The sequence below is a fragment of the Wasmannia auropunctata genome, unplaced genomic scaffold (assembly GCF_000956235.1).
Source record: "Wasmannia auropunctata unplaced genomic scaffold, wasmannia.A_1.0 LD335903.1, whole genome shotgun sequence".
NCBI classification, from domain to species: Eukaryota; Metazoa; Arthropoda; class Insecta; order Hymenoptera; family Formicidae; genus Wasmannia; species Wasmannia auropunctata.
This window is the reverse complement of record NW_012026987.1, coordinates 1,618,474-1,638,816: the sequence shown is the minus strand read 5'-3', so window position 1 is coordinate 1,638,816 and position 20,343 is coordinate 1,618,474. Positions and strand designations below refer to the sequence as shown.

The window sequence follows — 20,343 nt, the reverse complement described above, 5'->3', positions numbered from 1 at the left end:
CTTTTCACGCGAGCACTCGAACACTCTTCCCTCAGCTCGCTCTGCGCTATCGCGAACTTCAACACTGTGTCGTCGGGTATAATTCGCGTGCTGCGCAGCACAACAAAAATCGTTTTGCGCCACGTTTCCGGTACAATACAATACGCGCGTACGTGCAAATCGCCGGGATTAATTGTGCGTCAAGGTACACGACGAGGTGGGCCATTGCCTTCTGCGTCTTCGAATCCTCGTGTGCGTTACAATCTCATCCAAGAAGGAAGACGACGAAGAGAAGCACCGGTCGTTGAAATATCGTTTACTTGTCTATACGTATATAATACAAGCGATCGTAGAGGCACGCGATATGCCGCGCGATTAAAGAAGGTACACACATACAGGGAAGAGCTAGGGAAGGGACTGCCCTTCGCAGAGATACGAGAAGAGAAGATAGGGAAACGTACGCCATGTCTGCGTCGACGGTGCGCAAGCTGACTGACGAAAGCTATTTTCGCGATCATAAATATTAATCTCGTAATGTGATAATGTACATACATACTCGTTAGTATCTAATATATCATTTACTGCCGTCATTAATTAATTATTATTATATCGTATCTGATTGGCCCGCACATTTGTCCTGTGTAGTCTATGGGATTGCACGTGAAATCACATTAGCGTTAATTGGCAATTACCACGTTTTAGCGTTCCGATATAAATCGGTATAGAAATATTATAGGAAGTGTCTATCGGCCGAATAATGATGGGCTAATTGGAGTCACTCGGCGGAAAATTGTCCCACAATAAGATGCATTTGCCGCTTAATTTGTGGAAGTAAATAAATAAATAAGGAATTATCTTATAAATTGATTCAATAAAAGAAATACCGCCACGAAAATCGAAATTCAGGAGAAATACATTAAATGTGAGGTTTATAAATAATTTATAAATATTATAAGTAATTTCATTATACAAATCATTATAACTTTGATCATTTTGACGGGCAAACAATGCAGAAAATAAATGGGGGAAAGAATTTATATACCTAGATAAAAAATAATACATTTCCTTCTAAACTTTTCTTATCAAAAGTCTCACTTTCTTCACTTTCTAAAATAATCCTTTTAAACCCTTAATATAAAACTTTCGTTACAAGAAAATCGATCGCTCAAAACGTATAACGTTTCAAGCAAGAGCTAAAAGGGTAAAGAGAGAAAAGAAAAACAGTCGCTCGCACACCATCGCGCAGAGGGAACTTGCGTGTCGAACTTGGGGGTCACGGAAGAGATGCGGGTGTACCGCGAGTCGATTCTCGTCCGGTGACGAGAAATATCACGATCTCGAGCTTTACGAGACAAAGAGCTGGACGACCGGTCGCCGTCGTTCTCCCGCAATTCACGCCACGGAGACTTTCGGGGGGATTCAACCTCTCTCGTGTCAACAGAGAAGGAAGTCACGCAGTCCCCAGCAGTTTACGAGAACGTTTCATCCCCCTCCCCCGTCGGGAAGCTCGCAATCGGCCCGCGACTCGCTTCCCGGCAGTCGATCGACAGCTCACGATCGGCTGTTCGCACGGCCGTTATCACGACGCCGCGACGTGACGATGATGACGCGCGTTTTGCGCCTTGTTGGAGTGTGTGTACGTACGCTTCACTTGGTCGATGATGAATTCGAAGGACGTCTTCGGTGCTCGGAAGAATGCGACACGTGCTTATTAGTGCAGCCACAGGTAGATAAGTAGCAGCGAGAAAGACTGAAACGGAACGACGCAAGGGCCTCGGCGGGATTCTCTTTCGTTCACGAAGCGAAGGAAATTCGAGTACCGCTTTCGCGATTATTGTATTTCTTGCGAAAGTTGTGCGAACAAAAACAAATGAAATTACAGCGAATTCGCGACTTGTCTAACATCACGCAATTGTAAAAGTGTAAAAGTTAGTTAAAAATTCGTGTAATTTTACTCAAGCCACATTGCGAGCTAATGTCGAATTCAGACTGTATATAAATATTACTTTTTTTCAGAGATACTTATGTTAATAATAATCGTGCGAAATATATAACATTAATCAATGTAAAATGATAACAAAAAATTAAGTCAACGTTGCATTGAATTGAAAAATAATCCCCGAGCTTTTTCGAATTCAGAAAAGCCCGATCATTGTCCACGAGTGTTAATAATAATAATGAATACTTCGCTAAGGCCGATTGTCGGAAACAACAATTCGATTTGACCGCAGAAGCCAGTTGCGTGCGTTCCTTCGACAAGTATAGTAAGTTAAAGATAAAGGAGAAGAAGAGCAAACAATCTCCGTATACAAATATGTACAAAAAACAGAGATATACAGAGAATCGCGTATCACATTCGTGTATAGAGATGTACACACGCGCGCACACACATAATATGTATCGAGAATATAGTATATATAGCAGATATTAGACACAGCGAATAATTATATGCGTGAAAAGAAAACGTGGAGAGCTGCAGAAAATGCAGACAGATCGTATATATATATATTTTCTTTTTCTTTCACGGTCGTGGCACACGCGCGAACGCACGCACGCAATATCGTAAAGTAACATTCGCGAGCAAATACGCGGCCGGAACGCGTTAGATCAATACGCGGAGCGGAGTCGAAAAGGTACTCATACGTCGCCACTTCCGCAACAGCGATGCGAAACTTGAGAGGCGAAATCCAACTGCACGGTTGTCGAGAAACATTCCTCTCACCCCGAGAAATTTTTCGACAAACGCTCCGCGCTTTATTCCGCGGATCATTAAACGGTCCTTCTCTTTGAGATCCTTTTACGTGTAATTAGAGGAAAAAATTGAATCGATATTTTTCGACTGAAAATTACCCAACATTATTTTATACGTATATAGCAAAAATAAAGTGAAAACAATCCAGTCCGAGTATCCTTCTTTAAGTAAATAACAGTAAATTCTTTCGAAATTGCTTCTTCTAGTATATCCGTTATAATGCGGCGCTTTAGAGTTTTATTGGATATTCGTCCGAGTAAGTTCTTTGATAAATTAATCTTCTTTGATTTAATGGGTATTCCTCTTAGGAAATTTTGATTGTAAGCTTTTCTAATTTTAAGTAGTAAAACATTTTGAGATTTTCAAAAAAAGTTAAGTTCTTTTCATATTCTAAATTCTTATTTTCTTTAAAATATATATTTCTATAAAATATGTATTTAACGAAAGAATGATTTTTTTATTTTTCTTTCCTATCCTCGTGTTTTTTTTTTTCAACAAAGAACAAGATTCTTTTGAAAAAAAAATCCATAACTGAAGGGAAATGTGACATGAGTGCCTTGCAATAATAAAAAAAATATATATATTGAAAACGGACAAAAACGAACATAGGATGGTTCAGTTCCTGTTTTTTAATATTTTATATCAAATACACTCGGTAAAATTTAGTACTGTTAGAATAGAGTTTCACACACGCGTTCATCTCAATTATTAAAGTAAACGACTATTTCTAGATGGTAACGAAATACTCGTTTACATCCTTATTCTACGCTGAAATCGACATAAATAAAAGAAACAATATGTGCTCGTACACATATATCTTCAGTTTAGTGGAGAACACCTGGATCCATACAATTGCTCGCAATATATCTTTCCGAGCCGAGTCCCCGTCTGAACCACCCTTGTAATTACGAACGGAAGTCTACTCGACAGAAGGAGAGGTACGAGAGGGGTATCCCTCTTTTGCGCACGTTCGCGAGGCGCCTCGCCGTCTCTCGGAGCGCGTCGATGCGTCGTCTTACAAATTTCATCGTCGCGCGAGCAAACGCTCGTTCACGCGGTCGTTTCGTTCTCCCCCGATCGGTTTTCCTTTCTTTCTTTTCTTATCATTATTTTATTTTTTTTAATGATTTCTTCTCTCGCGATTCTAAGATCGCAGGCACTGTGGGTTCCGTTGTTTCCCCCTTCCCTTCCCCTGAGGAGCGAACCCACTCCACTTCGTTCGTCGCGAAACGATCCAGTTTTATACCCGTGGCCTTCTTTACACGCTCGGACCGCAACACACGCCGCCGGGAAATCGTCGCCTCCGTGTGGCGCCAGAGCTGGATAAAATACTACTTCGAGAAAACATCGCACGTTTTCTGGTCCCCGTTTCCTCGACGTCACCTGCAATTACGTCCTCCCCCGTTTCCCTCTGTACGGCCCCCTCGAAGCATTCCTCTCCTCATCCCCCTGCGACTTGGAGATCCCGCAGGAGGTTGTTGGTTTCGCCGGCGTGAAATCTTGCGCAAGGCGGAATCGGCGCGCCCGCTAAGAGCAACGCTTAACCAGTCAAGTGGCGTTCGTCAATTATTGTAATTAATGAAACCGCGGCAGAAAAGGACGAGATATACGAGACTTCGTTCTTCGGTCGACAAATAAATTAGACGCGCGGAAACTTCGGGGGGGAAAAATTTAATTCGAAAGTATTCAGGTGCTTATAGTCTACAGTCCTCCTGACTCAAACACAATCGGTCGAGACTACGTATTCAATCGTTTCGTACTCGATGCTTTACTGGTTCAAGTCTACTTCACGGTCTACTAGCTAGACCCCCGGCAGCGCGAATTATACGTGAATGGAATCGAGAGAATACTCGCCACTTGACCGGTTAACGATCGAAATAGTACTTTGCCCACCTCTCTCTGGCGCGACTCCTTTTTCTCTTTGCTGCCATTTTTTTTCTTTTACTTTTTCTCTCTTTTTTTTTTTTCAAGCAGTTTGAGGTGGAACTCCAAGCGAGCAGTAGCGCCCGTCTTGCCGCAGTCAGCGCGCAACAATTCGTCGATGAAAATCGTTCCTAGTTTACGAGACAGAGACAGGAGGAGTTCGGGGTGGATTCGAGGCTCGGGGAGGTTTTACAGGGGACTAATTGTAAACGAGGTGGTTGCGGGAGGGCCGCTTACACGGGATATTCGGTATTATTCACGGGAGGGTAAGAGGGAACGGTGCACCGACGCGGGATCTCGAGGACGATCGAGAGAGGATCGAGGGGTCGATGCGCAAGTGAAGGAGGGATCAAATACCGAAAGGGACAGACTCACCTCCTCGCATAGCGCCAGCATACGCCTCGTGCTCTCCAGAGACTGAAACAAAGCCGATCACGCCGGTTACCCACGTGTGACGCGAGGAATCGCGGATGTGCTGATTATAAAAGTTAAATTTGTTCCGAAGGGGCTATAATTTCGCAGTTTTATTTTATCTTTGCTACATTTTCGCTAGCCTTATAGATTATTTTCTAAGAAAAAGCAAAAGTACGGTTTCCTTCTCTCGGATTTCCAGCGTTGATAATTTTGTGTTACGGAAATATAGTTTATTCAAAAAGATCGATTTCATCGTGTTATTAATATTAGTTTTCAGAAATTATCAAAGTTTACAGTTCTTCTAATTAGCAAGGATAATTATTGATAATTATAATATTAATAAAACACGCGGTAACGGCTCCGTCAATAAATTACTTTTTTTTTTAGCAATCTTGAGCCAAATGTAAGTAAATAAATAAGTCGCGATAAGCTCGTATTGAAGATGCTAAATAACGTATCAGATTTGCTGAAAATGAAAGATCTGCGGGGGATGTTTCTATTCGATAAATATCCAACAGTTACGCGGGAGAGAGGATTTTACGCTGTTTGTCGCCTTCCTATTGTCATGGATAAACAGTTTATCCTCGCGCAATTAAAATCGGGACTCGAAGTTTCGGCGAAACTACGTCGCTTTCAACCCCCGCGTCGTAAATCCTCGTGGCTGTCACATCGCGTGACATGTATACGCATATATATATATATATATATATATACACATATATATATGTATATATATATGTGTGTATACATATATCTATAAATGTATACATATATATCTCAACTCACTTCATCCGTAGTCTGACCGGCCTTGAGCTGTAACTCCTGCAGTTCGGTGCGGGGCGGGCCGCCCTCGGCCGCACCCGCCGCTGACGTCGGTGCAGGCATCGCCGGCTGGTGGTCTGGGTGCCTGATGCGGGGCTAGATGCTGCCGGGCGACAGTCTTCCTCTTCCTCTCGGGCGAATGTCCGCCTTCCCGCCTGCCGGCGCCTCGGGATACCGGCGACGGTGCGACGACGACGCCGCTTCCTGGTTGCCGGAACGGCGAGCTTACCGCAGCCTGCAACACGCCAACCAGCGAGCGCGAGATCAGACTCTGTCCGTTCCGTCGCGCGGATGGAGAGGGGGCGACGCGGTTGCCCGGAGAAGTTTGGATACCCTACGTGGATACGCGGCGCGCGGTGGTACCGGACGTGACGCTCGCCGGGACCTGGCGAAACGGCAGCGCCGTCCTCGTGGAGTCGCGTCCACCCAGAGACCACCCTCTCCCCTCGGGGGAGGGCGACGAGGAGCAGGGTGGTGGGAGTGACAACGTCGCCGCCGTCGGAGAGAGCACCGTCTACGAGGACTACCTTCCCCCTTCGGCGACCGCGCGACGCCGAGATCGGTGCGCAAACGGTAACGGGCAACGAACGAGCGAGCTCGAGAACGTTTCTCGTTACTCGTGCTCGACCGCGCGACCACGACCAAGAGAAGCCCTCGCGAGGTAGCCGGAGGGTACCACTCGACGACAACGCCGGGGAGAGACTTTGCGGAATTCCGCGGGCGGATTGGCAGCCGCGCCGCGGTGTGCCGGTCGTTGCGGCGAATGTATGTGTAAATTTACGTGTGTATACGTGTATATATGTGTGTGTGTGTGTGTGCGGTCAGCGCGTGTGCGCGACTGCACACTCACACATGACGGCGTGGAAAATCAATACCCCCGACCGACCGACCGACCGACCCACCGACGATGGCGTCGGGACGCGCAGACGCGACGCGGCGTCTCCGTCGTCATCGTCTCGTCGTCGTCGACGTTCGTTCGTACGTTCGTTCGTTCTCGTCTATCCTCTTCGGCTGACTCCCTCAACGCCAACGTGGCCGGCGCGACCAGGACAAAACGATCAGCTGGTCGGTCGGACTAGGTGCGGGCAGGTCAAGAAACAGAGACGCGTTTCCCGCCGCGAATCGTCGTTAGAGCGGCGTAAAAGGGCATTTCTAATGAGACTTTTTATATAGGTGGAAGATTCGAGGCGAGGGATGGGAAGCCGTTGCCGATGCTCTTTTAAACGCAAAGAAAAGTACTTAATGTTAAAGTATCAAATATTAGAACGCTTTCAAGATATATGTTCCCCTTTTTTCTTCTTTCGAGCTTGACATCCACTGTATAACGATGTTAATTTTAATTCTCGATCGCGTGACTTCTTAATGAAAATTCATAAAAACTCAAATAGCAAAAAAATTACTTTAAATAATTTTAAATTAAGATTCTTTTAAAAACTATCTAAAAAAAATTCATCGAAGATATTAGGAATGACATAAAAAATATATAAAGATTTCAAAAATGTTAAAATCTTTCATATTCATATTTAAAAAATAACCTCCACCAACCATAATTGCAAACGGAAATAGTTGATGTTCAAGTATTACAATAAACAATTAAGTTGAATATGAACACGCACGATGCAGCTGACCAATAACTATCCCAGCGAGAGATATAAGTTCATAACGACCGGTCTCGCAGACCGCGGAAAATTCCCCGGGGGTTCTTGGATCTGTGACGCTGAAAACCGCAGGATTCCTATATCGTCCGACGTGAACATGAACAGGCTGCATCTTGGGAAAACACTACCGAAATATTCGCGATCAGAATCCAGCCGCTGATTTGTGGTCTCGGGTCTGTCTGGGATAACCGCGTCGCGGTGTAAAACGATCCCGAGATTCTGTGTGTCTGTGTGCGTGGGCGAGACGTATTATTCACGAAACAGATATACCGTCGTTAAAAGGACGAGACGGGAAGATGAAAATAATGACGAATGCAATGACTAATGGAGGCTCGTTAGTACGAGTATACCAGTGGCAATGTAACGGGATGGCGGGGCGTAACTTATTGGCCGGTTTTGTCCTTGCCCTCGGAGAAAGTTGGCAGGTTTCCAGGGTGAAAGGTACCTCGCCGTCGCGGCCGATTTTGGCATCGCTCGCCAAGATCACGGGCGACCGCGCGATTGGCAGATTCGAATGTGATCAGATCACCGTCGATGACCGTTAAAAAGCCGGTCAGGCACACGATTGCAATAGAAAATTTTTTGCCAAAAATTTCAGGCGCAAATAAACCATGTAAACAACGATCTTAATTTGCCTTAATATGTAATAATATTGTAATATGAAAAATTATCTGTTTCCAATTCTTTTAGTTAAAAAAACCAGATACATTTTCCAAAGTATCTGTCAACTTAACTCGGAGAGAGAGAGAGAGAGAGAGAATTTTCTTAAAGATATTTTTAAAAAATTTCCTATATTTTTAGAGAATTTTTATATAATATTTAGACATTTTACCCTCATAAGAATCTTTCAGGAGTCTCCTATTCACGTCTTTGCTTCTCTCAGTTATTTAAAGCTAAATTATTTACACCGATGAAAAATAAAAGAGGACGAGACCTTGATTTTATCTCACCGTTTCCCCTAAGGCATATATATGTTTCACGAATTACAATGACAGATAAACATTCGTGCAGATGTAACGAACGAGGTCGACAGACTCTGGGATTTTTCCGTAACCCCGTAAAAATTAGAAAAAAAAAGGGAGGATTATAGTCATGCAAGCCTACGGTACTCGGCGATCCTCTAAGGGTTACGCGACCGTAATTGGCGGCGCGATCGCGGCGTCACGATACGACGACGTCAGTCGTCGTGTATCCACCCACGACCTGGGCGATAGAAGCACGCAAGTGGGTGGTGGAGGATACGCTAAATGACACGTGTGCGGTCGATCGTGCCGCAGCGTGGAACGACGATGCGGCGATCTGGATGCACTTGCACCAGTTTGTTGCACACGTTGCAACCCGTTAGTGCCTCGGGGCGGGGAAAAAAAAAGGAGGAGACGAGAAGGCCTCGTCGAGGCTCGCGCGCAGATAAAACTCTCTCGCGGAAAAACGACAGAAATAAAATCCCGATTGCTTTACCCCGAGTCGTTTGATCACGGGGAAAGAAATGAAGACCGGAGAGATTTTAGCGCGTTTTTATCTGGCATTCGCGCAGAATGGAAACGAGACACTTTCGACGGCCAACGGGCAGACATGCCGCGGGAATGAATTTTATCGCGACGGTTATAAACGACGGTGCACATAAACGTTATAAAAAGTGCTACTTTGTTAGAAATTTTATGAAAATTGATGTTAAAGTAACGAAATAACGTCGTGTAACGCCGTTAATAATACAGGCGCGATTTACGGCGCGCAATAAAAGAGGAACACAGGAATTCTTATTCGTGAGAAAAAAAAAATAAGTCCACGGCGCGACGATTACGCTTCATAATCGCGGCACGCATTCGTCATGCAAATGGAACGATGACGAGCGAGAAGGAACGGAACTTTATTTCCCGCGGCCGCGAGAAAGTTATTTCCGTCGGAGCGAAGCGAAAAATCGCATAAAGACCCCGATCTCTTTTTTCTTCTTTTTTCTCCGTTTCTATCTTTCGAGAACCCGCCCGGGCGTGTGATTGCTAACGCGCTACTTTTTAATTTGTCGCCCGTCGGTCGCGACTGCAGGCGTCGAAAAGTTCACGGTGCGTGCCCGGCGGCGTCAATGAGCAGCACCCATCGATCTGCCTATATCTCGCCTTCCTCGTTGCGCAATATTACTCGTACTTAAAGGTGAAATTGCTATCTAATCGGTAACCTGCATTTTGTCACGCGCCGCTGATGCTGATGATGCAATCGGAGCATGAGGAATGTGACATTGTTCCGCGCCGTTTACACGTCACGTTTTAACTCCAGACCACGTTTGTTCTGCGACAAACGTTAACGTTGCGTCGACTTTCGCGAAACATAAAACAAAGAGAACCATCGGGACAACGATGTCTCTAACTGTTATAGTTTGACTTATTTCCCTCCCGCAAAGCGCGATCTCTATCGCGTGTTCCACTATCATCGCAATTACTTTTAACGTTTTATCTTGTTTTGATCGTGACCGGTGCTCAATCGATGCGACTCCGCTTCAATATTTTGCTAATAATCGTCGGAAATGTACGCCGCGCGCGTCTCTATCTCGCGCGATATATTGTCGAAAGCAGCGTCGATAGTAAACATGAGCGGTGGGATGCGACGAGGGGGGGGATCGGCAGGGTGAACTCGAGTGAAATTATCGCGGTAATTATATTTGCGACAGATCCCGCTCGCAATTTATGCCTTCCTCCCCTTTTCCTCCCCCGCCGCCCACTCTACAGCCCCCGCGGCCTTCGTACGCAACAATGGCTGGTGGCATGGGGGTGTGTGTGTGTAATGTGTCGAAAGTATTGCGCAACTTATAGATACCGGGATAGGATACGGGAGCATCGCTATAAATACAGGGGGGGGAGGAGGGGGAGATAGATGAGAAAATCAATATTTTTATTATCCATTCACACGCGCGTGCACGTGAATCACTTACACCTGCGTAAGCAGGAACGGCGCTTAATACGAGATATATGGGGAAAAAACGAGAGGCAGCCGTAATCGGTTTTCCAGTCACGAGATGTAATACCGGGATGTTTCAAGATCAGTCCTCCGTCAAATCCGCTTATCATACGATTAAAAATTAACAATCGATTTTGCCGTTGTTGGTGTGTTATTTTGCGCAATTCTGAATTATCTTTGTTTTGACCTTCGCTTTACGCATTTTACGAAAAAAAAATGTCTTATATAACCAGGAAAAATAAATAATCACGGAGATATATTTAAAAAATTTCTGGAGAGGTCGCGCACCTCGACAAGTGAGAAAATTAATTCAATATTAGGGAAGCCTCGTTTTACTCTCATTTTTAGGCGCTTTTTTGCTGGTTTTTTTTTGCTGGTCAAACAGCAAACACGTTCTTGCAAGAGCAAGCTTACGTACAACAATTGTCTAATGAAACTGCCGCGCGCATCGCACAAAGGGGCCAGGAATTATCTTTATCTGCGTATAATATGCATATTTTATATCATTTCCAGATTTTTCAACTTGAAAGCGCGAGACCGCGGAAACAATTCAGTCTCTTTAAATTAATAACAACGGCGAGCTGCAACGTAGACCGCGCGTGATTAAGATATAAGGACAATTCAGTTTCGCAAAATGACAAACCGACAACGGTGAAATTAGCTGTTAATTTTAATTGCACACGAGCGAGGATCTGGGCGAAAACTACTCAAAGTGCACGGCCGTCCTTATATCGAGCTTACAGCTGATCTCGCCCTGCGAAAAATGTCTAGAAAACCGGTCGGCCGGACACGCGACAAATGTCAAACTCTAAATGTCAATGATCAAATTATTCTGGATTGCGTTCTCGCGCTACACGACCTCTCGATAATGCGAGAAGAATAAATTCATTCGAGAGCAACGACAGAAAAGTATACATTCTTCATTATTAGGTAAACCGCGAGACACGAGTGAGATTTATAAACGAAATGTCGAACGTGATAAATTCTGAAAAAGCTAACTTTGGAAAAAAATTAACTTTCTACGCAATTTAAAATCCTTTTTATTCTGCATCTTTTTTTTAATATTTTCTGTTTTTCACTTTGCGTCAATCCCGCGTTAGACAATGTAACATTTGTGCCAGAATACAGGATAGAATTACATTCGTAATTTTATGCGTGTCGCGTTATAACATGAAAAACATTTGAAAATTCAGAAATGCATGCATACATAAAAATGCATATATAAAATGAAAATTATTTTTAATAAAAATTTAAATTTAATTCATTTTAAATACGTAGACACGCATAAAATGCACTGCATGCAGAATTATAAATGAAATTTTATTCTGAAATCCGAATTATATATCAATCAAAATGGGCTATGTATTTTATTGAAACGCAACTGAAAAATATGCAATCAGCATTCGTTTATTTCAATAAACATTCCAAATATAAATTCTAAGACGAGAATAAACGTCACGATATATTGTATACGACGAGAAAAGTTTTAATAAAATTCGCGTTCGCTTCTGAATATCGAGAAACAAATGTGGGGAAAAATGATTTAATTACGCGTGAGCTTAATTATCCGTATAACGAATTATTGTAAAAGTTATCCGCGAACATATTTTACAATAATTACTCGATTGAACGAGAGATCGAATTTAATTCCGATATGTCGATCGGAAGTTTCAATCGGAAAATCGAGCGGCGCGGTGCGCGCGTACACACACAGGATATCCCAATATCTCCGATCTGTTTTGCAATGACAGATTCTTCGATGAATTTCAAATTGATTTTATCCTCGTGCGCGAGCGGAAATTTGTTGAGGTGGGGGAGGAGGAGAATCAATTGACGGCCGTATTAATTAATCCTTGAAGAATGAGAGAGACCTCGGATGTGCCGCGGCAGAGCGTAAATAAATTACGGTCTTATTTTTTTTGTGTGCGGGAGAAGAGGAGTACGAGAGAGAGAGAGAGAGAGAGAGAGAGAGAGAGAGAGAGAGAGAGTGGTGGAATTCCACCACGGAAAGTGGAGCCGAGTTCTCAATTACGAGGGAATCTCCCGCGTCGTCAGAACGACCCGCGACTTTCCTCGCCAAGTTCCTTCGCCGAGAACTAATTTCAAGCTCATTAAAGAATTGCTCAATTGCTCATTAAAGAATCACTATAAGAAATAATACGTCGGTCTCGTCGATTACGTATGATCGCGATCGCATAAAAATTAAGTGCCCCCGCGGATCTGCTCGTGCGCTCCTGAGGGAGAGTCTCCTCGTCTCGCCGAGTGCAACGCGACGATGTCTCGCGATATTGTCTCAGGGGAATTGTGTTTTTCCTCGTCGCTGCACAATCGAAAGTCTATCCGCGTCACGTTGCCTGCGTATCGTGCCGTGCCCCGCGACGGCAGAAATGTTTATGTGCATATCGGCGGCGGGAGCGGGGGGGGGGGAACCTCGATTAATCTCCGTCGCGTTCTATCGCGAATCGATCTCTCGCATCTCCGCCCCCGTCGCGAAATCCCGCCGCGGGCCAGGGAGGAGAGAATCTTGAGGCGCGCACAGGAAGGCGGCGGTGCATCACGCTCTATATATAAACGAATTAGCTTACACGCGAGGAATGCTCTCTAGCGCGCGCGGCGCGGCGGCGAGGCGCCGTCGAGGAGAGCGCCGCGTCAAGCATCGCCGGCGCACTCCTGGTTACACGCTCACTAACCTTGAGGCGGATCGATAGACCCGACGGCAGCGAGGCTGACGTCTGCCGGCGACGCGACTTCCCCCGATTCGGCTGGTGAGCACCGCGGCTGGACGCGGCCGGTTGTCACCCTGGACGGTCGCCGCCCGCGTATACGTGCGGATACACGCTGCAGCAGCGTCGCGGAGCAAAACTGATCTCTCTCTCTCTCGCGTCACGTTCCGAGCGCACGCACGCACACACGCGTCCACCACTGCGTTCGGGCCGCGAATGAGCGCAGTGAAGTGAAGTGCGCGGCGGCGGTAGTGCGACGTCACGTGGCCAACGGCAGTCGCGGTGCGCGCGCACAGCACGCGGGGGAGGCTACCGTTACGCGCGAGAAACGGGGCGTTTCGAATTGCTCGGCGCAGACGTTCCGTTTCGATTCGCGCTTCCGTAGACTATAAATTTTCCGCGCGTGCACGAAATATCTCGTAGAGGAAACGGTAATGAGGTACGATGAATAGAGAAATGTATCTAAAATAACGACGATCGCTCGTTATATCGCACAAATCAAGTGTTGAAGGAGTGAAATTACGAAGGCACGCGCGATCGGTTGGACATAATGAGACAAGTACGTTCTGAAACTGGACACAAGTTAATTGCTTTTAATTATATTCTTTCATTAATTTTGGCAATGAGTGGACTATATATTTAAAATATATATTTTTTCCCGAGGAGAGATAGTCTCGCGTAAATTTATTTTAATTAAATTCGTTCCATTTCGCGCTTTCTTAAATTTCGCAAGACGGCAGAGAGGACAACTTCACACACACACACACAGCCCCATAGATATTTTATACCTGAAATAAAATTTTCCTTTTGATAGGAAACATTCGAAATTATAACGGCGTGAACATTTCGCTCGATCCGCTTCGAGTTGCCGCCTGATCCGCGTCAGCCGCGATCTGCGGGCGGCTGCGCGACTGCGTCGCACGAAAGGGTGGAAAATCGATATGGCCTCGCTCCGACACGCAACGTGCGCCGCATCGCCGACCCGATCCGCGCTTGACATTTCGCGATGTACGAGACGCAGACTACGACGACAGGAGGTGCGCGCGTGTACTCACCGTCGGGGGTGAGATCCGGTTCGGATCGAGTTGCCACGAGTCCTCGGGGAACCTGCCGTTCCCTCCTTCGGTGCGAATCCTCGGACGCGCGCGAGCGACTTCAGACGACTCCTGTCCGGCGAAGCGCAGCCCGCTGCACTGTCAACCGGATGCCGGAAGTCGGCCGCGAATCCCCCACGCAAGCCGCCAACGACGTAATTCGAACGGTAACCATGGTGACGTCTCGACGGAGCGATGCGCGGGCAAAATGAAACTGATTTAAACTCAAATTTAAACTTGAGATTTATCTTTTTTTTAATGCTTTTTTTAAATATGATTTCGACAAATTCGCGTGCACTTTATTCACCCATCCACGTAGTATATAAAATATTATACATATATATATGTGTATACATGCGCACACAAATATACTTCGTTTGTATATACAATTAATCTGAATTAGAATTGCGTATAAATGCAATCTCTTGCATACAAGAATAATAATCGTAAACCTAAATGTATGTGCAACATATATTCTAATAAATGTATTAATCCTCGGTATACACACTTATTTTTCGTATACCGTGATACCACACAGGAGTCTAGACTCTAAAAAACCTTGCTGTAATCTTTTCATTATAGTATATACTCGAGAAAATTATTGCATAATTATTTTTTTTAGATCGACCATAATTAAGATAAAAAATATGTCTATTCTACTTAAAAGTAGATTAAAATTATATTAAATATCGAATAAAAATTTTTAAAATACTCTAAAAGACACGTAAAATTGTAGGTTATGACGGTAACCTAACTTATCCGTTTAACTTTAAAAATGTCTAAAATTATGTCACTTATTTAAAAAATCTCATCTTTTTCGATATCTTACACGAATTCGTTACTTAAAATTACCTCTCATTGTCTTTTTTTTTTTACGTGATCGTAAATCTTGAAGCATTCAAGGAAATATTAAGAAAAAAGCATAGTCGTTCCTCGCATAATCTTATATCTTTTCGTTTCTAATTCCGGTTAGATATTTCTAAAACGTGAAGAATGACGTCGTCCACCGTTTTCGTCGTCAAGAGAGACTTCACCGTTTCGTCGTTCATCGTGTCGACGACAACGGTGAACAGAAGCTTGACATTTTGTCGTAGCCGCTCAGTGAACATTACGTTGGCATCCGACGTTGTCGGCTCGTGTCCGCATCTTCTGATCACGGCTTCGAGGATATCCTGTATCGGAGCCTCCGGCCAACCGAACAGCTGCCAATATCAAAATTAAATTAATATAATTTGAAAGGCCAATATAATTCAGTCAAATTAAATTAAACGAGTTATGAGTCATACCTGTAATGTTTCCTCGTCGATAAGTACCCTCAGGAGATCTATGATGGCCTTCAGCAACTCGTTGGTGGAGAGCCTTTTAGATTCGCCGGTTTTCGTTTTCGCGGCGGCGGCCGACGCGATGTTAAACAACTGCGTTTGCAAATGCTTCTTCTCGACCTCGTTCATCACGTCCTCCAGCAGTTCCCGATGCTTCGCCCGAATGTGCCGCATCAGACAGTCTTGCCGGATGAACACTCTGTTGCACTCGACGCACGACTGGGGCGGTTCGCGTCTGTGGGTGTTGAGGTGAGCCTGCAACGACGACTTCGCCGAGAAGGCTTTCGGACACTTGTCGCATTTGAACGCTGAAACGCAAAGCGAAGAAAGTTTACAATACATTGTACATTAAGTTTACTATACAAGTTAAACATTGTAATAAACACACTCTCTAAATTTTTTGGAGTAAATGTACTGCCACTCGAGTAGCCGAGTGGCAGTATTTTCACACCCCTGGAGTGAGATTCACTCCAAGAAAATTCCAGAGAGCAGCGAGCGAAAATGCAGCGTATTTTTAAAAAACATGATGTTTATTCATAATTCGTAATAATTCCCTTTTATAATCCAAATATCGCTTACGTTTGATGCCAGTGTGTAACAGTGAGTGTTTCACCAAGTCCTCCCTTCGCGTGAAGCCCTTGTCGCAGACCGCGCACGTGAATGGAATCGCCCCCTCGTGCGTGAATTTCTTGTGGATATTTAAACGCGCCTTCCGATTAAACGCCTTGCCGCACACGTCGCAGTAGAAACCGTTCTCGCCGGTGTGATGGAACACGTGTGCTCGTAATTGCGCCGCCTGTATGAACGATTTGCCGCAATACTGACACGTGTGCGGTTTCTCGCCCGTGTGCGTCCGTTGGTGGCGATTCAGCGTTTCGCGCGCGGCAAACTTTCTCTGACACTGACAACACGAATTCTCATATTAGTACTTGCGTAAAAAGTTGCACGGAAATCGATTGATATTGTGCAGTCGTGGACAGATCGGTTGCGAACACTTTTTTCTCATAGGTTTTTAGTATATGTTTAATATATATATAATATATTTTTTATAGGTAACTAATATTTTGCAAATTCGAACCACGATGGTGTACTATCTTTAATCTAGAGACAGTGCACACCAATCGTGGTTCGCATTTGCAAAATATTGATTATGATCAATATGCGTTTCAAAACCTATTTAAAAAAATGTGTTGCAACTGATATGTCCACGACTGTACAGCAAAAATGCTTATGTGCATTTGAACTTTCATTTAATGTAATTCGTGTATGATTAAATTAAAAACTTACGACGATACATTTCCACCCGTAACGCTAGCTTGTAATAAAAAAACAGCGCAATAAAAGTATTATTATTTCTACACTTAATTATCGGTCATTGTCAAAAATACATGATATTGAGGAATGATAAAATACTCGTAAGTGCGACTTGATTAAAAAAAAAAAAAAAATACTTACGAATTTACACTCGAACGGCTTCTCTCCGGTGTGTACACGGCGATGTTTTTTCAGCGCAAGCGGCGAGAGGAATGTCTTCGGGCATAAATCGCATTGGACCGGCCGCTCTCCCGTGTGCATCCGTTCGTGCACCAGCAATTGTTGATTCGTAAAGAATTCCTTCGGGCAATATTTACACTTCTTCTTTTGCCTCTGGGGCGTTCCCGCGTGAGTACGCAAGTGTTCCCGCAGGTTGTCCTTACGCGTGAAGTCTTTCTCGCAAACCTACAATAACGTTCATTCGATTATTATAGATCGCTCTAGAATCTTTAATTTTTAAGAGTTATCGGTGGATAATTGTACTCACTTGACATCTGAACGTATTAAGTATGTTACCGTGACAGCCGGATTGCATAATATGCCGATTTAAGTGGTAGCTCCGGGAGAAATAAGTGTCGCAAGGGTCACATCTAAAAATGTAATTTTAGGTAAAAACAAAAATCGTAAAGTGATAATAAAGAGAGCAAGATAATAGAAAATAAGAGAAATTATTGTGAGGTTAAAACTTTATAGCAATATTTATACATCTAGATGGAAATGACTTAAATTAATATGGTGTTATAATTTATATTAATTACGATAAGTAATTAATCTTTAGAGCAAGAATGATAAGAGAAAATAAGAGAAATTATTGTGAAGTTAAAACTTTATAGCAATATTTATACATCTAGATGGAAAAGACTTAAATTAATATGGTGTTATAGTTTACATTAATTACGATAAGCAGTCATTTTTAGAAAATTATCTTATGAGAAATTTTAAGGAAAGTATTGCATGCACACGTGTAAACGTACTTAAAAATTTTGTGATCTCCGTGTGTCGTATAGCGATGCTTATTCAAGGCTTTCTTGTCGCGAAAGGAAGAGCCGCATTCGTTGCATACACACGAGTCGCACTTCCAATGTACGACTATAACGTGTCTCTCGAGTGACGCCTTCTTCTTGAAACTGAGATCGCAATGTGAACACTTGTACTCGCCGCCGCTATGCGCCGTCTTTAAGTCCTCCGCGCAGCAATGGCACTGCGTGTCGGGCACGGGCTTGATGACAGGTTTTTCATTGTTATTCTTTTGGCTCTTAGAATCCGAATCTGGAAGTAAAAGTCAGATTATAAGATAATTTGAAAAAACGTAAGACTAATCAAACGATCCTGTTCAGTGCACAGCCATACCATCATCACTCAAACCTAGAGGATCATCCTCATCCTCTTCGTCCTCCTCCTCTGAATCGTAATTTTCCATATTATCCAGCATAATATTGCCTGAGTCATCCTCCTCTCTACACACGTCTACATGCTTCTGCAGCATCTGTCGCAGAATTACGAGACAGAAATCATTAATAGAAACGAAAAGCAGGATAGTTATATAGAACATAAGCTAGAAACAAAAACAAAAAATAAAACTACAACTTACATCCTCCGACTGGAAAATACGGTGACACGTGACACATTGATAATCAGTTATAATCGAAATAACCACATCATCTGTTAACAAAGCAAAATAAACGATAACGCGGTGAACGGAACGAAAAATGATAAAATAAAGCATCAAAACTATATTTTGTGGACTTGCAGAAGTTACGTGAATGTATTTAAAAATATACACAACAAGATGTCTCCTTTAAAAATTACGCGGTTGCGAAAAATTAACAGCAAACTTATCAAATCGTATTTAAGTTTCGAAACACCCTTAATATACACATGTACAAAATACGATTACCTTTTTCATTATCAGTGGCTGGTCTACTGGCCACGACTATAGAATCGTCTTGTAAGACGTTCCCATCTGCAACAACAGGATATTCATGTTTTAAATAATTAAAATCATATTACAGTATTAAATATTTTACATCTAAATGATTGAATTACCGAACAAGATCTCCGTGGCTTCGTCCTCGAGTAATGCATCATCAGTACACTCCTCAATCTTTATGATCTCTGCAAGAAGATTTGTCGAACTGTTTATAAAAGAACTAAAATTCCTGAACACAAATTACATGTATGAAATCATTGCTTTAATAAATCATTTTTATGATATATTAAAATGAATAAAATAACTCTGCGATCTTATGTAATCTGAACGTCTATTTTAGTATTAATTCACTCAATTCGACTGTTCTAATATACAATTCTTTGGTCTAAATTATCTGTTAGAAATTTAAGCACTATAAAATGAATAAAAAATATATGGCTAAAATCTTTGCGTAAATTACGTATAAGAAGCAATGATCTACAAAGTGGTTTCGTCACATGTTCTTTTTAAAGCTTTACTTGGTTTGTTTACTTGGAGATTTACTTGATTTGAAGAACTTAAATTTTATGCAATCACGTACGGTACTTGCAAGCGATTTTACAGGCACACGACGGGACTGTCCTACATCTTGCATTCGTAAGGAGGAGCCTGAACACCCTGAACCAGCTTCACTCACCTATGTTCTCCACCGTTTCTGCCATTGCGTCACGTAGCGATTTCTATCTCCGGGCCGTTTCCTTATTCGATCGTATCTCCTCCGGGCAGACCAGTTCCTTCCTCACTTGCTACTCCCGTTCGACATCACGGAAATCTGCGAGCCATACGCAACGTTCTGAACGAACTCCAGACGCTCGTATATTCGGAGGGATGTTACCCGAACGTACGAGGGAAGGCAATCTCGAGCTCTCGGCCGCGCGAACACGTTTACCTGGGAAAGGGAGAGCGAGCGAGCTTTGCGTTTGCCCCTGAAGGAACAGGCCCTTTCATCAGTCCCGACGCCGCGCAAAATGGCCTACGTCAAGGGGCGCGTCGTCGTCGTCGTCGTCGTCCTCCTCCTCCACGCGTCCGCCGCCCCGTGCTTCCTCGCTCGCTCTCTTTCTCGCGGACCGGTCACGTCATCCGCGTCACGTCGCCGCCGAAGACGTCGCCTCGGCGACGATCAGACCAAACGGAGGAGTAGTCGGAGCAAGAAACTCCGAATTGACGACGCGCAACAAGTAACAATTTGTTGCCTTCGGCCTGCTCGCCTGCTGATTCGCTATTGGGTCACGCACGCGACTTCGGCTGGCTTCAGTGGTGCTCAAATCCGTCCTTGCCGCCGCGCCGGGAGAAAATATAAACATGACGAGAGGGGTATATTCTTGTGCCCAGGAAGCTTCCCGAGCTTCTCTCCCGCGCGATAATTTCGCGAATTCACAATTCCGTGTCGTTATGTCAATTACGACAAACGTGCTTCCTATACG

At 43.9% G+C, this 20,343-nt stretch overlaps 2 protein-coding genes across 5 annotated transcripts in view; both read right to left on the bottom strand.

Moving 5' to 3' along the window:
• Positions 1 to 5,953, bottom strand: part of LOC105455353 (synaptosomal-associated protein 25) — a 33,572-nt gene extending 27,619 nt beyond the window's left edge. The window contains exons 1-2 of the mRNA XM_011698619.1: positions 5,855 to 5,953; positions 5,030 to 5,071 (exon numbers count right to left, since the gene is read on the bottom strand). Coding sequence (XP_011696921.1) covers positions 5,030 to 5,071; positions 5,855 to 5,953 — 141 coding nt within the window. The remainder of the gene's footprint in view (positions 1 to 5,029; positions 5,072 to 5,854) is intronic.
• An 8,610-nt stretch (positions 5,954 to 14,563) lies between these two features.
• Positions 14,564 to 20,115, bottom strand: LOC105455352 (gastrula zinc finger protein XlCGF57.1). Of its 4 annotated transcripts, none has more exons than XM_011698616.1 (12): positions 19,765 to 20,115; positions 19,557 to 19,691; positions 18,997 to 19,065; positions 18,848 to 18,913; positions 18,542 to 18,612; positions 18,301 to 18,436; positions 17,925 to 18,219; positions 17,438 to 17,540; positions 17,092 to 17,355; positions 16,216 to 16,537; positions 15,601 to 15,944; positions 14,564 to 15,516 (listed from the first exon to the last, which is right to left on the bottom strand). In XM_011698616.1, the coding sequence occupies exons 2-12, from the start codon at positions 19,579 to 19,581 to the stop codon at positions 15,274 to 15,276; spliced, it is 1,938 nt and encodes a 645-aa protein (XP_011696918.1). In that variant the 5' UTR covers positions 19,582 to 19,691; positions 19,765 to 20,115; the 3' UTR covers positions 14,564 to 15,273. The 4 variants fall into 4 exon arrangements, with proteins under 4 accessions (XP_011696918.1, XP_011696919.1, XP_011696917.1 ...); XM_011698617.1 differs by having other exon boundaries at positions 19,809 to 20,115; XM_011698615.1 differs by having other exon boundaries at positions 19,557 to 20,115.
• Between the last annotated feature and the right edge of the window lie 228 nt (positions 20,116 to 20,343).

Coding starts and splice junctions, on each gene's coding strand:
- LOC105455352 (XM_011698615.1), bottom strand. CDS start 19,581: ATGGCAGAAACGGTGGAGAACATAG. Junction 19,066..19,556: donor AGAAACGGTGGAGAACATAG/GTGAGTGAAGCT, acceptor ATCTTCTTGCAG/AGATCATAAAGATTGAGGAG. Junction 17,541..17,924: donor GGAGATCACAAAATTTTTAA/GTACGTTTACAC, acceptor TTACATTTTTAG/ATGTGACCCTTGCGACACTT.